The following is a 16,822-nucleotide window of genomic DNA, read 5'->3' as shown; positions in this document are numbered from 1 at the left end:
GATTCATTATTGAATAAATCACTTACTTGATTTTCTTGATATGAATTGATAGCCTGATTGAAGACCTCTATGGCACTGTCAATGTCCTCATCGTGACTGTGCATTGTAACCAGGGCAGAGACCTGCACAAAGTAACAAAAACAAAACCCGTTTAGGATAAAGCCATATTCAGACATATAGCAAGAAAAGAGTCATGACAAGTAAGGAGACATTTTAGTGGCTACAGCCCATACAGTAGATCCTAAGTCTGCCAGAATTCTTAACATACCACTCCCCATTTAACACTTTCTATATAGTAACATTTGCGGATTTCACTTTCTGATTTTCATGAATTATCGATGGCAAAAACCAAAAAAACCAACTACCGGTAATTAAAGTTGTAGGAGAGCAAGTATCAAACTGTAATGAGGTACATTATTTAAGCTTACCATTCCAGGCTTATGTTCAAGCTCTTTAATAGTTTTCATAATCATGCATGCCTTGGTGACATTCCCTATAGAGAAACATCATTAACTTGACCAGGAAAACAAAGATGAAGATACAAAAAGATCATAAAACAATAACGAACCTTGGGCAAGTTTCAACTGTGCCATTGTTAGCTTGATTTGGGATGCATGTTCAGGATGCTGGTCAGCAAATTCCTGTGGAGAATAAAAGGAGGAGACCATTACACCTCAGGACAATTGCAATAAGTTATGTGATGAGATTCATTAGACATTTTTGGTAAACATAAGCATGTTCCCCATTGTAGAAACTTTCATAAGCTCCGTACCAACGCTCAACCTCCATCGCCCAAAACAAGCAAGGAACAATGTATCGGCTGTGAACCGCTCAAAAGTGTTTCAGCAACGGTAAAAGAAAGCAATTATCCATCCTGTCAGATTGGTTACTCAGCATTACTTCAGTTTAGACCAGTAGACCATTGGCGTACCATTGTTGAATTCAAACGTGCATCAACATGGTTTGTTCACTGCAAACTTTCAGGGATCAAACATTTTATAACGACAGTAATCAAGCGTGTATACGGAGCTTAAAACCAAACAACAAAATGTAAAGCCTACACCTACAGCATTTCATTATCATATCCTGTTGCTACATCTGCATCCCCTTTTTCATTTTAATTTCTAAAATTACAGAATGTAAATTGGCACATTGAATACCAAATTAGGTTAGAACCAGACAAAAGCTGCTCTTTCTAGCACCTAAGTCCTCAAACACATGGTACCTGCACACCAAAGGGGGTACTTGGACTTTAAAGCTGAACAAACTAGCGCTATAAACCCCACTTATCTAAAATTAATTTTATACAGGTACAGAGAAATGTAAATGTTGGCAGATCCAAAAAAATCCTACCTAATATACAAGTGTCCCTGCATCCTGTACCTGTGTCAGTGCTTTTGCGCTACTGCGCATGTCCTGCACTGACTGCCTTTGGGACAGGACGCAGGACAGGCCGGCCGAGCAGGCGGGCGGATGTGCGTGCGCGGTGGTGACAGACCTAAAGCCTGTTTTTAAACGGGCTTAGGTCACTAGTTACTAATTATATGCAATTATGGTTAATACATGCCAAGGTATCCAGTTTTTCCTTTTTTGAGACGATGCACCCTGTGTTAATATACAGATAACTTGTGAAACCCAAAATACCACAGTCTTGGTAAAGTAAATCATTTTAACAGTGAAGAGCTTATCATTCTAGCCTGAATACACATTACTAGCAGAAAGTCTAAGGGCTCAGACACAGTATAAGCGCTTTTCTGCATTTGCGATTGATCAGCGCTTTCTGGACGCTTTTAAAAATCGCTCCCATTCATTTGCATTAAAATTACAGTAAAAATAGAGTCCTAGCTGTGAGTGCAACCAGTTAATACCCAATAAACAATGCAATGCAATGGCAGAACTTTGCAGTTCTTCTGGCAACTGCCTCCAATGGAAGTAAATTCACAGCGAGCTATTGTTAATTTTAATTTATCATTTTCATAACTCAAGTTCGTTTTCTAAGCAAATTCGGCAGGAAAAACACAAGAGCTGATAGAAAAGCAACAATGGCCTCAATTCACTAAGCTTATCTCCTGTCTTTAATAACGTTTCTAGAGTTATCACCATGGTGATGATGCATGTAGTATTCAGGAAACATTTTACCTCAGGCAAACCTAAAGTTAACTCTTCTGTCTTTAAGTTAAGGTGAGATCTCTAAAGTTAACTCTTCAATCCTTAAAATAACTCCAGAATTCTAAAGTTAGACAAGCTGTTAATTGACTAAATGTAAAAATAACTCTCACTGTGAAACCATATCTCTATTTCTTAATAAGGCAAGATCGATGTGTGGTGGTAAGTTTTCTTTTGCCTTATCTCCAGCATGATCTTAGTGAATTGAGGCCAACGGGCCAACGTTTTCACAGTGAGAGAGTTATCTTATCTCTTCAGTCCTTAAGTTACCACCTCTGTAGTTATTTTTACATTTAGTCAATTAACAGCCTGTCTTTAACTTGAGAATTCTGAGTTAACTTTAGAGATTTCACCTTAACTTAAAGACAGAAGAGTTAACTTTAGGTTTGCCTGAGGTAAAATGTTTCCTTAATACGACATGCCTCATCACCATGGTGAAAACTCTAGAAACAGGAGATAAGCTTAGTTAATTGAGGCCAAGGTCTTAATTTACCATTGCTCATATGCAAATACAACAGGTAATAATTTTATATTTTCCTCAAAGTTACTCTTTTAGCATATGAAAGAGTTTAGAGACTTAAAAAAAAAAATCTGTTCCAAATGCATTTCCTTGTAATACTTTTATTACATTATTGTATATAAAATCAGCAGTAGTACCTGTAGTAGTTCTATTGCTTTTGTGTGTTGCTTCTCACGACACAACTGAGCAGCTTGGATGAGCACAGGGAGCAGATGTTCTGGGTTCTGATTCTGTAAAGCCGTGGACAGCTTTCGGCATTGCTCAGCCTGCAGAACAGAACGTGGAAATTCTCTCAGTTCTGATAACCATCAAATAAATAACATTTTAAATACATTTTTAGAATATAAAATATATAAAGCTCACGCATAGATATTAAGCAACCAAATTTGTGTGTTTTGAATCTGACATTTACTGTAATTTTATACTTACACATCAAACATCTTACGGTAACCAACCTCAGTTAAATGTACAGAATGTTCAAGGTTTCAAATGAATAAAGTAAATAATGAATAAATTAGGATTCTGCTTTTATGAATCAAAAAATGCTGATGAAATTCTGAGGTTATCTATGTGAACTACTAAACTACCAATCCCTACTAAACTCTGCGGCCCGTCTCATCCACCTCTCTTCTAGATCCTCTGAGGCAGCCCCTCTCTGGCAATCCCTCCATTGGTTACCAGTTGCCCAAAGAATCCAGTTTAAACTTCTCACACTTGCATACAAAGCTCTACACAAGCTGTCGCCTCCATACATTTCCTCTTTAATCTCCAGATACCTCCCCGCTCGGACCCTCCGTTCCTCACAGGAGACCCTTTTGTCCTCCAGCCTAGTCACCTCCTCTCACTCTCGCATCCAAGACTTCTCACGGGCGGTCCCTCTCCTTTGGAACTCTCTCCCTCAGCCGGTTCGTCATGCCACGAGTCTGGAAACCTTCAAACGTACTCTGAAAACACACCTGTTCAGACAAGCCTATAATTTGCTATAGGCAGCACTGAAGGCACACTGGCTCACCCACTAATCCTGGTGTTTCCTTCCCCTTTGTTTCCTCCCCACTACCCTCTAGATTGTAAGCTCGCAAGGGCAGGGACCTCCTCCTAGTGTTTCTCATACTGCTGTAATTTTAACATATGTATATGTACCAACTACATATCAACTATGTATGTATCTGTATTTATTCTATTCAATGTCATGACTGTACAGTGTCTTGTATTTCTTATGTATATTTGTTCCCCATTATTTGTTTGTACGATGTACAGCGCTACGGAAGATGTTGGCGCTATATAAATAAAAAATAATAATAATAATAACTGTGATTTAAGTGGGAAAAAAAAAGGCAAACTTGCAGAATGTTAATGCTCTAGTAAGCCAATTCAACACCTCATTGCACTGCTAGTATTGTGAGATCTGGTCATACATCACCAAAGCAAGCGCTGTTAAAACAGCGCAGGAGATTTGGACGCAGCCAGCACCACCATAGGCCGTAATAGGAATTACGGCTATAGCAGCGCACTGAATAACTTCGGTGCCCTCAGAACACTAATTCGGCCGTCGGCGACTGCTGGAAGCCGAATTACATCATTCCCTACCACCCATGTTGACCTGGAGAGGGAATAGTAATTAACGCCACCGGGACTTGTGCAGGAGCAGAGTAAGGGCTTTTTTCCAATGCACGGCTGAATTGTAAATCGCTAGAGTTGCTACTTATCATAAAAATCAAGAAAAGACCACTTTACTTACGGTAAAGTCTTTTCCAGTAGTCATGAGGACAGCACCCCTGGATGAGACTTGTCTCCCTCCCCACTGTGGACAGGAAACTGTTAAAAGAAGAATTTGCATAAGCAATAGGCAGCCACATATAAGATACTACACCTGCCACAGTACCTCAGTTAATAAAAAGATGACACAGACATTTAATGATGCTTACACAAACTTATTTCTCTTTCCTACCCAAATAAGGGCGGGTTGCAGGGGTGCTGTCCTCATGACTACTGGAAAAGACTTTACCGTAAGTAAAGTGGTCTTTCCCAGAACGTCATTTCGGACAGCACCCCTGGATGAGACGATATACAAGAGTTAAAACCTTAGGGTGGGACCACAGCTTGCAAAACTTTCCTTCTGAAGGATAAACCTGCAGAGACAGATACATTAAGGCGATAGTGCTTTACAAACTTATTGTGACTTGACCAGGTCGCAGCTCTGCAAATCTGATCTATAGAGGCCCCTGCCCTCTCTGCCCAAGAAGTCGAAATTCCTCTTGTGGAATGAGCCATGATAGAATTGAATTGCTCCCCCTGTGTCTGATATGCTAATGAAATAGCCCAAACAAATGTATAATCTGTGTAGGATTTAATTAAGGAAGATTTCTCCCAATTAATGATCCAACCTAGATCTTGTAGTAAGACTATTGTCGTAACAATCTGATCTCTTACCGAATTGGGAGATGTCCCCCAAAACAGAAAATCAAGGTAACCCAAAATGTTAACCTTTCTCTGTCTAAGTGTAGCTAGAACCCCAGACATTACCTTCATAAACAACCCTGGAGCTGAGGATAATCCGAAGGGCAAAGCATTAAACTGATACATTCTTACCTCTTCCTCCATCTGGATGGCAAACCTTAAGTATTATTGAGAAGACAGATGTATCGGTAATTGAAGATACGCATCTTTTCAGTCTAGAAAGGCTAGGAAATCGTCCTTCTGTAAGAGATGAATAATAGATCAAATCCATCCTGAATTTTCTGTATTTTACCTTCTGGTTTAGACTCTTTAAATTTAGTATGAACTGATAATTTCCCTGTAGCTCCTTTACTAGACAAAACACAGGGCAATAGAATCCCTGTCCTCTGACATTTCGGTACTTCTCGAATTACCCTTTTTTTTTTTCTAAACAGGGAAAGGACTTTCGATTGTAGGGCTGAAAACTTTATTTGGTCCTGCAAACGGGGAGTAATGCAAAAGCTCTTAAAAGGAGGCTGGCTGAACTCTATTCTGTATCCCTGCAACAAAAAACACCTTAAAGGCTCTTTCCCACTAAGACGTTGCGTTAGATGCGACGCTAAGGTCACATAACGTGCCCCCAACGCAACGCATGTGAGCTTTGAAGTTGGATGCTATTTAGAGCCACGTTATGCGTCTCCTGATGGGTCTGTGATGCGTACTTTTTGACGCTTACTATCGGACGAAAACGGCGCATGCGGCAAAAGACTGTGGAGAGCACGTGATCGGAAAACTCCGCATCACGTGGTCCTGCCAGCCAATAAGCGGCCGCTCCAGGAAGTTAACACTGCAGTGCATATTAATTAGTCATGTGGCTGGCCACAACAGCGGACTCTCCCCTCCTCTCCTGCAAGAAAAAACAAAAAACACATTATTGAGCATATGCAAACAGTTTAATGCGGCTAAAACCGTGTATAACGCACAGCATGATGCACTATCTTTAAACGTCCAGCGTTAGAGTGTAACACAACGTGGGCACTGTGAACAGCCCATTGATTTTTCATTACTGTGAGCTGGGCTGCGTTACAAGCTGCTCTAACCTGCGCCTGTAACGTCCCACTGTGAAAGAAGCCTAAATAACCAATATTTTGTGCACTGTAGTTGCCATGTTTTGAAATTTGCAATTCTCCATCTCACTGGAATACTAGAGTCATTGCTTATCTGACTTCTTGGTAAAAGTGAAGTTGGACTTAGGGCCGGTTCACATTACAAACGCGGACGGCCACGCATGCGGAACGCAACGCGTACGAACGCACGCCATCCGCGTTTGCATGCGTTGCGTGGCTGATCCCATCACTGAAAAGTGAATGGGACAGCCGCGCGTTTTTGCTAAATCTGCGTGCAGCATGCGTTCCCGGACCGCACATCAGACAGTGCACTCTATGCACTGTCTGATGTCGTGCGTGTTGGCCTTCTGCACGCGTTTCCAAAACGCAGCTGGAAACGTGTGCAGTCTGAACAGGCCCTTAGGCTTCTGTGACTTGTAGAGAGCCCATCTCCTGCCCTTAGAGGACTAGGGATCTGACTTATTCTTAGAAGGAGGGACGAAAGGACCGTTTACTTTGAAAAGGTCCTTTCTTAAAGGAATACTATCGATACCCAAGTGTTCTAAAATGACAATGTACAAATAATGTCTAAGTTGCTGTGTAAACATTTTCCTACCTTTCATGTTAAATATCAGAGGCAAAAGCTGTAATTTACTGAGGGTAGGATTAGCTATATTGGGACAAATCAATTGCAGAAGGGGTGTCTACTTCAATGCACAGCCAGAGTTGCATATCGGACTACAGAAAGCAAATATCAAACAAACTCTGAAAACAGTATGAAAAGCTGTAACAATTAGTTACATTTCCTCTGCTCTCTACAGACACTTCAGTCCGAAACAGGACACAGAAGCTGCAGCTGTTCTCTCTGTCACACACAGTTACACAGAGTTATCTGATCAAGTGTGAGGGGAATTTCCCCTCTCCTCATGGCTCAGAGTCAGTTTTGTCAGTAAAGTTTGAAAGCATTTTGATAACAGTAAACAAAGAGGTTGCTACTAAAATGTATACACCAGTACTTAGCAACACTTCCCAAACAATTCCTGTGTCACTTGAAAATATGTGAATCGATAGAATTCCTTTAACAGGAATATTTTTTTTTTTTTTTTTTTTTTTTTTTTAAACAATCTATTTAATTGCTGCAGCTTAGAAGAACTTCAAGAATGTTACACATGCAGGCTTTCTGATGTGAAATTTACTGAAAACAGGTACCCAAGGGGTTAAAAACACAGCCTGGGTATTCTGGGATGCAGTTTGTTCTGCTCTCACTGCAGCTGCCTGGGAGGTCTGTCTCTCCATTAGCTTGCCTGTTATGGCTGGCTTATCGCCTTCTCTAAACAGCCAGGGTTTCTCTGCTCACATTTGCCTGCTTTAATTTTTATGAATTAACCTTCAGTGACCTGTGTTGTGATAATCTCCGCACAAGGTGTTAATTTCCCGCACCTGCTCAGGAATTATAGATTTTCATGCGGACACAGGTTTTATGAATGCACACTTTACTAAATGGTGGGTAAAGTCAGCTGTTTTGAGCATTACCGCATGCAGGAATGCTCAATAAATAGAGGCCTATGTCTCTTGGAAGCAGGAGGCATAGTTAGAGGTGCAGACAACATAGGAGATGATGGATTAGCTATAACAGGTAGATAAGCCATAGCAGTACTAGTCCCAGGCCCATCTGAAGCAGCTGAGGCGGTAGAAGCAATAGCAGAATCTTTAATTTCCTATTGCTGTGGACCTTCTCTGTACAATACTGGCACCATTTCCATTCAGAGTTGCCAATCCATGCTGACTGGACTGAGTAGAAGATTTTTCAGACTTTTCAACCTTCTCAGTCTTATGTCTTTTGGGGTATAAAACATAATAAACGATAGCCAGCCATTAGACAAATCCCTCTATACATAACATACATCCAGCCAAGCAGAAGAAACATAATCACATCTACTTGCCAGAGAGGGATCCTGGGCAGATTCAGCAGATTGTGCAGGAGCTGACCCAGAGGCGTCCTCCATGATCCCAGCCACAAACCAGAGTGCATCATGGACTCTACAAACTTATACCTGTGCTGCTGATTTGATGCAGCTGATCCAATTATGCATGCGGCCCCTGCCAGCTAAGCATATGCTTAATCAGCTTCTTACCTTAAGGAATCAGCTGTATGCCGATTCCTAATCACCGCCGCGGCCCCTGCCACCCGGCTCAGACTTCAGATCACGCGGGACGCCAGCGCGTGACTACCTCCGGTTCAACCGGAAGTGAACTCTCTCCAATGCACGCACATGCGCGCATAAAGTTGCTGCCTCCAATGGAGAAGCCTCCTCCACGCTGCAGGGCTCCGACTGTTCACTGAACAGTGCTGCTTGGAGCCCTGAAAAACGCTGCCCCTGCCGCCTGACATGGATGGCACTCCTGGAGACCTCTCCCATGCATCCCGTCCGGGACAGGAAACTAAACTGAGGTACTGTGGCAGGTGTAGTATCTTATATGTGGCTGCCTATTGCTTATGCAAATTCTTCTTTTAACAGTTTCCTGTCCACAGTGGGGAGGGAGACAAGTCTCATCCAGGGGTGCTGTCCGAAATGACGTTCTGGGAAAGTATTTTCCACTAAATTGCAGGGCTGTGGAGTCGGAGTTGGAGTCGGGGCATTTTGGGCACCTGGAGTCGGAGTTGGAGTCGTTGTTTTCATAAACTGAGGAGTCGGAGTCGGATGATTTTTGTACAAAATCCACAGCCCTGTTAAGTTTTAGACTAAGGAGTCGGAGTCTGAGCCATTTTGGGGAGTCGGAGTCGTGGTTTCATAAACCGAGGAGTCGGAAGATTTTTGTACCGACTCCACAGCCCTGCTATATTGATTCGATTTGCAAATCGCAAATGCTTTCTGGAGCAATTTTAAAGGGGTTCTGTGGATCTTTATAAAAACAAAAAAAAAAAAACCTGACACTCTCCTGGGGCTTCTTTCGGCCCCCTGCAGCTGTTATGTCCCGCGCCGTCCTCCTACGATCCTCCATTCCCCGATGTCGGTCCAATTATTTGCCTGATGCTACTGCGGCTGCACGGCCGTGTGCATGCTCACTCCAGTGCGCATCTCTGGGAGCTTACTGCGCAGTACGAGAAAACCTTGTACTGCGCCTGTGCAGTAAGCTCCCGGAGACAAAAGTGGGAGAGAGCACTATTCGTCTAGTTAGATGAATAATTGGACTAGCGGCATGGAACAGCGGATCGTAGAGGACGGCGTAGGACATGACAGCTGCAGGGGGCCAATAGAAGCCCCAGGTAAGTGTCAGTTTTTCTTTTTTTAAAGATCCACAGAATCCCTTTAAGAGTGATAATGCAATGCAAATGAAAAATCGCAATCACATAAAATTAATGAGCAATCGCTGGCGTTTGTGATTGCTAGTGGAAAAGGGCCCCAAGCCATATATCAGCTTTATCCTGCGCCCAGGTCTCCCGGCAGCCAATTCATAGGTACTCCACCAAAGAACCCTTTTTACTAGTAGTATATTTGTCATTCTCATCCACCATCCTAGAGGGCTCCCTGCCCACTGCTGGCCACGCAGTGGAAGACTAATCTGGCAAACATTTGTCGGATTAATAGAACTGACCAAAAGTGCAGACTATGACTAAAATAAATTTCCTCGTGATAAGGTCAAACATATGTTAAAAGTGTAAAACCGCTCAACTTAGGAAGAGGACAGTGCTCGACCCAGGACAGCCAGTACGATGAACAAAAAGTGGAGCGGTCCGCAAAATGTCCAAAAATTACAAAACCTTTATTGTGGACGTATCCATAAAAGTCACAACAAGCTAACATGTTTCGGATCAGTGTGGTCCTTAATCATAGATGGGCGTATCCCTCCACTTTTTTTCTTAAGGTTAAACAGTGTCATATCCATCAAACATCCTATGTTCTTCCTCAACACCTAAGTAAATGCGTGAAACCAATACAGCAAATCTTCACGGTACATCAGTAAATGACATGCCCTGTTGGTACAATAAAAATCTGCCAGGTCAGTCTGCCAGTGTGTGGTCAGAAATAGGACCATGTTATACGGGAAGCCGAGTTACAGAAACTAGAAGCTATGACTGGACATCAATACATACCAGTGGAATTACCAGTACTAGCAAGTTTTCACTTGCCAAGATAAGTTACTGTGACTAGCTGCTAACCACTTAACTGCTCATGTGACAATGCCTTTAAAGAGACACTGAAGCGAAAAAAAAATTATGATATTATGATTTGTATGTGTAGTACAGCTAAGAAATAAAACATTAAGATCAGATACATCAGTCTAATTGTTTCCAGTACAGGAAGAGCTAAGAAACTCCAGTTATCTCTATGCAAAAAAGCCATTAATCTCTAGGGCTGTTATCTGACTTTTATTATCTCAACTGTAAGTGAACTGTTTTCTTTTTATCTGCTAGAGGTGAAGTCATTACTTCACAGACTGCTCTGAAAGACTCATTTTGAAAGCTTAGTGTTGTGTAATCTGCACATATTAGAGAATGATGCAATGTTAAAAAAACACTATATACCTGAAAATAAAAGTATGAGAATATTTTCTTTGCTGCTAATCTTCTAGTAATTATTCATAGTACACAACCAATTCATCATATTTTTTTCGCTTCAGTGTCTCTTTAAAGCAGTAGGATCAGCCATACTATGCCAGGGAAAAAAAAAACACATATATATAAGTAGATAAATACTTGATCTACTTACATAACACATGTATTATACTGTCCACGTTTTGATTTCAGTGAATGTTATATAGTAAATTACGAGAATTCTGTTCCTGGTGGGGGCCCTGTCTTTTGCCCACAGTTAAGGCTAACTCGTGATGTCATTTCTGCCCTTTACTTTTTTTCTTGTCTCCTCCAATCGCTGAGTCGCCTCAGCCTTGCTTGTAAACACAAGTGAGTAGGGGATTAGGTTTCAGATAAGAAGCTGGCAGGGAAATAAAGGGAAGAGGAGGAATAGATTATAGATAAAAAGAACCCCGAGCATGCAATTCTTTGGCACGACTACTAAAGGGCCAGTGTTCCTTAAGTATGTGATAACTCCAAATCATAACAGCAGAAAATTTTTTGAAAGTTTTGAATGCATGCTTAGCATCTTTATCACTTAATACACTCAGACCAGTTGCTGTTGAAATTTGATTTTTATGGTGACGATACCGCTTTAAAAGGCTTCAAACAGCTGAAGCCGCAGGGGTGACAAATTTACCAGCAACTAATTGCTACTGTAGTGCTAGCCACTGGTGGTTGTCATCAGCAATTACATTAACATGCACTGATGTCTAGTGGTAATTACTAGCTGCTGCAGACACCGTTGCCTTTGCTACACAGCCCTAAATTCTGATAGGTTTGCTTTAATGGCTATAACATATGAATAACCTTGTAGAAGTTACTTGTGGGTGGTTACTATATAGGTCAATGCAGCTACAACTTACTTCTAGTGCGACACTGTTCGCTGTTAGCAGAAACAGCAGTGTGTAGCGGTTATGTCATCCGTTTTTTTTTGTTTTTGTTTTTGTTTTTTTTATACGAGAATTCCTTGATTCCCCAAAATGTTGGGGGAAAAGTGGGTGCGTCTTATGCGGCGAAGGTACGGATTTCGGGATGCAGAGGTGCGCAGGGAAGCACTATATACATTACCTGCTCCTGCCGCCGCGCTCCTGGTTCCCCGATCCTCTTCTTCCATCTACCGCTGCCCGCTGCTGCCCCCGCCGAACATCGCTGGCCGGTCTTAATTAGCCGCAGGGATACGCTATGAGCACACCATGTGCCGGGGTCACGCATGCCGCCGAACGCTGGCCGGTCCTAATTAGCCGCGCAGGGATACACTATCAGCACACCACGTGCGCCGGGGTCACGCATACGCATGTGTGACCCGGCGCACGCTGATAGCGTATCCCTGCGCGGATAATTAGGACCGGCCAGCGTTGTTCGGCGGCATGCGTGACCCCGGCACGTGGTGTGCTGATGGCGTATCCATGCGGCTAAGACCGGCCAGCGATGTTCGGCGGGGGCAGCAGCGGGCAGCGGTAGATGGAAGTAGAGGATCGGGGAGCCAGGAGCGCGGCGGCAGGAGCAGGTAATGTATGTGTACCTGCACAGGGGGACACCGGCACTGGAGGACACACGGATAACGGGGCCACAGGCACAGGGGACGCTACCACAGGGGACACTGCTACAACAGGGGGACACTGCCACAACAGGGGGACACTGCCACAACAGGGGGACACTGCCACAGGGGGCTGCAGGCAGAACAGGGAAACACGGCAGGCAGAACAGGGGGACACAGCAGGCAGAGGGGGACACAGCAGGCACAGCACAGGGGGACACAGCAGGCACAGGGGGACACAGCACATAACACTGTCCCCATATGTGGTGTAATAGTATGTAATGTAACTGGAAAGGGGGAGGTAAAAAGCCCTTAAGACACCCCTGCATCATAGACACACCTAGGTTTAGTTTTTTCTTTTTTTCCTGATTTTTGCCCTCTAAATCTGGGTGCGTCTTATATGCCGGAGCGTCTTATACGGCGAAAAATACGGTACTGTATTTTGCCTAGTTGGAGACAGCATACAGCTATTCTGCAACAAGTAAACATGACCTCTGCAAAGCACACCACACTGAAACAGAAATTCATACCTGGTTTGTATACATGGACAGCAAAGCCTTGTTGAATTCAATAGCTTGAAGTTGTTTCCTAAACAATTTATGTTCTACTCCTTCTGCATTTGTAAGCTTTACCTTCTTCTTTGAGTCAAACACGTTTTGGTCCTAACAAATACATATTTTTGAAAATAAAATAATTTTATTGAATATCTAATCAAATTAATTTGTTGAATATCTAAGATATGATTTTTTATGATACCTTGTTGATTGTAATTATGTTATTTGCCACAACAGCCAACAGGCTAACATCTGTGGGCCTGTAAGAAAGAACACCAGATTCTTAAAACTAATGGTAGACACACATGGAGAGGAAGTGTTTATATCTAAAGACTTACTTGAGTTTTATGATTTGATTATAAAGCTGAAGAGCATCTTCTACTGAACCCTGCAGCTGCATGACGTACGCCATTTGCCCATGAATTATGGCCAGTTCTGCATCTATATCTTCCTCTGTCAAGTCCTAAAAGGATAGTAAATATGATATATGAGAAGTATTCGACAAGCTGTTGACTGTAATAATAGATCAGGATAGTCAATGAGCTGCAAAACAAGTCAGAAATCATGCACAGGTGTTCGACTTGCAAACAGACCAATCCAATGCAGCAACTGCAGCATCTAATTAGTCTATTTTGTAAGCTGCATAAAGTTTGCATCAACTCAAAAAGGTATGTGCATCATATTAATAAATCTCTAATGAGGAATATACAAGGACTTTAAATGTTTTTGCATTGAAAGCTTTCAAAGCAGTCAATGATTGACAACACAAACTTAAATTCAGCTACAGTTTGTCCTTTTATGAGAATTATAAACCACCAGCTGCTCATTTACTTGCAACCACTCTACACTGAATGTCTGCTATTCTCATGCTAGGGATGCCCACACACGCAAAGCAGTAGTTTAGCCAAATACCATAATTTTCAGCAAAGTCATCTAAAAACGACATACAGTATATACTTGCATATAAGCCGACCCGCGTGCCCCAAGGATGATACAGCTGTCTCAAGATGCCACTAAAGGGCATCAGGTATTAGACACAGCAATTGCCACTGAGGAAGAATCCCTGATCATTGCACAGCTGACATGTTGCTTGCACACTCCGCTCCACAAGCCAGGGGACACGGGTAGTCTTTAGCAGTACACTCTGCAATGGGGCACAGAAACAGCAGGGAGCCAGTTGGCAAGAGCAGGATCAATAGTGCACGATCCTTACGCTCCTCTGCCAGTAACAAAACCTGCTCCACTCCACTGACTCGCATTATAAGCTGAGGGGGTAACTCTTCAGCACATTTTTTTTGTGATGAAACATCAGGCTTATACGCGAGTATATAAGGTACATGCAAAAAGTCAGTCAATGATGGTAATTTCTCTTCCACCAGTGTAAAATGTATATGAAAAACTGTTTTAAAGTGAACCTGAACTCTTACACAGGACAGAAGGAAAAAAAATATATAGAAATGCGCCATGTATGTATTTAGAGTGTTTAGCCAGTCCAATTCCCCCTCATCTGTGACTAATCACCACTGTAATTTGATCTTTTCAGCTGTTTCTGCTCAGGACACAGCAGAACTGCTAATTTGTAAACACCCTATGTCTGCTTCTATGAAAGCAAGTTAACACGCTGCAGATTTATTGCATGATTTGTATCAGCTGTAACAAAGAAATGTTTTTCTTTAAAGGTTATGATGATGTTACTTATATTTTAGAGCAGAGAGGAAGTTCTGAATTCAGGTCCGCTTTAACTACAGTTTTCTCCATTCAGTTAAATAATTTATTTGACCAGAAAAATCAAGAGTTCAGGTTGCCTTATGTGTATGCACATAAATAGGCACAATCTATTTCATCTTCAGTTTGTACAGGGATCAAAGTGCAGGCGCGATATACATGCTTTGACAAGAAACATACTGTATGGAGAACGAAGGAAAAGGGTAGTAAGAGGCTGCCTGTGGCAGTAGAGACCACCGCCAATCCAAAGAATTTTGAAAATGTTAAGACAACTTACTAGATGAATTACTAAATGCTCAAAAATAAAAGTAAAAAAAAAAAACCAAAAAAAAAAAAAACCAGTGTAACAAGTACTTACTGAGTGATATAATTACATGTAAATGAAATCCAGCCTAGAATTCATAAAACCATATAAATTAAATATTAACCACTGTTCTAAAATAGCAGGCACCCTTGCTGGAAGGAGGGTCAGCTGCATTTAGAGCAAGAATGTTACCCTTTATTAAAGGAACCTAGAGATAATTTGTAAAGCACTGTTTCGGAAACTATCAGGGCATTAAACAGGATTGTACTGAAAATGCTGGAGTTCAATTTTAAAGCCATATTGTAGGCAAAAATTTGTGAAAATCTGAGCGAGTTTAGAAAACGGGTTACACTGCGATTGGCACGAATGTACCCTTGACTAATTTCTGAGGTGACAAAATTAAATGCCGCTTTACTTACATGGGGCTTCTTCCAGCCCCTAGAAGTCATTTGAGTCCCTCATTGCAGTTCCAATCTTCTCCTGGGTCCTGCTGGCATCCTCTGAAGGACCGCCAACTGAAGTCATCTGTGCATGTGCTGGCGTGTGCGAGCGCAGTACGGTCCTAATAACGTGGGCGTCTTCTTGCGTGGGGCTGGCACTTAATGGGTCGGTGATCCTTCAGGAGGATGCCAGCAGGTCCCAGGAGAAGACTGGAGATGAGGCAAGGCACACAAATGACTATTAGGGACTATTAGAAGCCCCAAATAAAGCTGCATTTTTTTCATCTTGTAGTGGAGTGGAGACATGCAAATCTCCATCACCCAGGAAGCTACCAGCATTAATACGGTGACTAGTATTAATATAACAAACTTACCGTGTCCTCTGAAATGGATTGTCGGCAGAGTTCTAGAAAATGAAATATTAAAAAAAGGTCAGCAAACAAAGAAAACATTTTGCATCTAGGGCCCAGCACATTCCTGCATTGCTCTGCAAGGCATGTGTTCAAGCTTTTTCACATATCCATGTCACCTGCTTTGCCATCATTGGGAACGATTCATCATATGCTGGTAATACTGCGGTGCACATTTGGCGCAGGCAATATTACCTTCACATTCGCCTGCAAGTACCGCGAGTTACAAGATTAGCACAACTTTCTGTACTCCAACAGTTATTGTAGCAACTGTCACTCTACACGAGTATGATTCTTGCTGGCGGAAATGAAGGCAATATTGCTGCAGTATTACCGGCTTTTGATGAACCAACCCCTATTGTAGTGCTGACCCCTTTCAATGATATTGAATGGGCCTGCGCTGTGTTGCCAACAGTAATGCATGCAGCGGTGCATTGTCAGAGCACATTGCTGCACAGTGCATAAGTGAGCCCATCAGACAGTGCTGTCTATGCTTTGATGTCCTTGCTTTTTTACTTTTCAAGCTTTTATTGATAACAAAAGGCAGTACAAGGTATACAGTAAGCAAACTGAACACCATTAAAAAGGTGCTTTCAACACAAACACAAGTGCAATATTTTCAGTATCCGCAGGGTATAGAATTGTATATGCAGATATTATTATGACAAGCAAATTAGAGATTATATTGTGTATAGGAACAAGAAAGCAAATTCTTTCAAACAGTATCATCAGGGTCAACAGTTTAGGAACTAGGGCAGGAACCTATAGGTTCAGAGTGTTAGAAAAACACTTTTATACTCTGGGGAATCCCTGAAACCGTACCAGAAGGCCCACGTTTTTACATATTGATCAGACCTATCTTGTGCTGTGAGAACAATTTCCTCCATCTTGGCAACAAAGTTAACCTACTCCCACCATTGCTTAACCGTGGGGGGGGGGGGGGGGGGGGGTTGTGGATTTCCAGAGGCATGGGATAGTTGCTTTAGCAGCATCAGGTGAACAAGTATGCATCGTTTATATGATTTGAAGGAGAAGGGGACATCAT

General features: G+C 42.2%; 1 protein-coding gene across 1 annotated transcript in view; it reads right to left on the bottom strand.

Moving 5' to 3' along the window:
* Nucleotides 1–16,822, bottom strand: part of SRP72 (signal recognition particle 72) — a 43,609-nt gene that overhangs the window by 14,230 nt on the left and 12,557 nt on the right. Inside the window, exons 6-13 of the mRNA XM_068234264.1 lie at nucleotides 15,742–15,773; nucleotides 13,237–13,361; nucleotides 13,101–13,158; nucleotides 12,875–13,006; nucleotides 2,824–2,952; nucleotides 569–641; nucleotides 429–493; nucleotides 27–122 (exon numbers count right to left, since the gene is read on the bottom strand). Of these exons, the coding sequence (XP_068090365.1) occupies nucleotides 27–122; nucleotides 429–493; nucleotides 569–641; nucleotides 2,824–2,952; nucleotides 12,875–13,006; nucleotides 13,101–13,158; nucleotides 13,237–13,361; nucleotides 15,742–15,773 (710 nt within the window). The remainder of the gene's footprint in view (nucleotides 1–26; nucleotides 123–428; nucleotides 494–568; nucleotides 642–2,823; nucleotides 2,953–12,874; nucleotides 13,007–13,100; nucleotides 13,159–13,236; nucleotides 13,362–15,741; nucleotides 15,774–16,822) is intronic.

The sequence above is a fragment of the Hyperolius riggenbachi genome, chromosome 1 (genome assembly GCF_040937935.1).
Source record: "Hyperolius riggenbachi isolate aHypRig1 chromosome 1, aHypRig1.pri, whole genome shotgun sequence".
In the NCBI taxonomy this organism is placed as follows: Eukaryota; Metazoa; Chordata; class Amphibia; order Anura; family Hyperoliidae; genus Hyperolius; species Hyperolius riggenbachi.
Note: the sequence above shows the minus strand (reverse complement) of the source record. Positions and strands in the feature narration are given on the sequence as shown.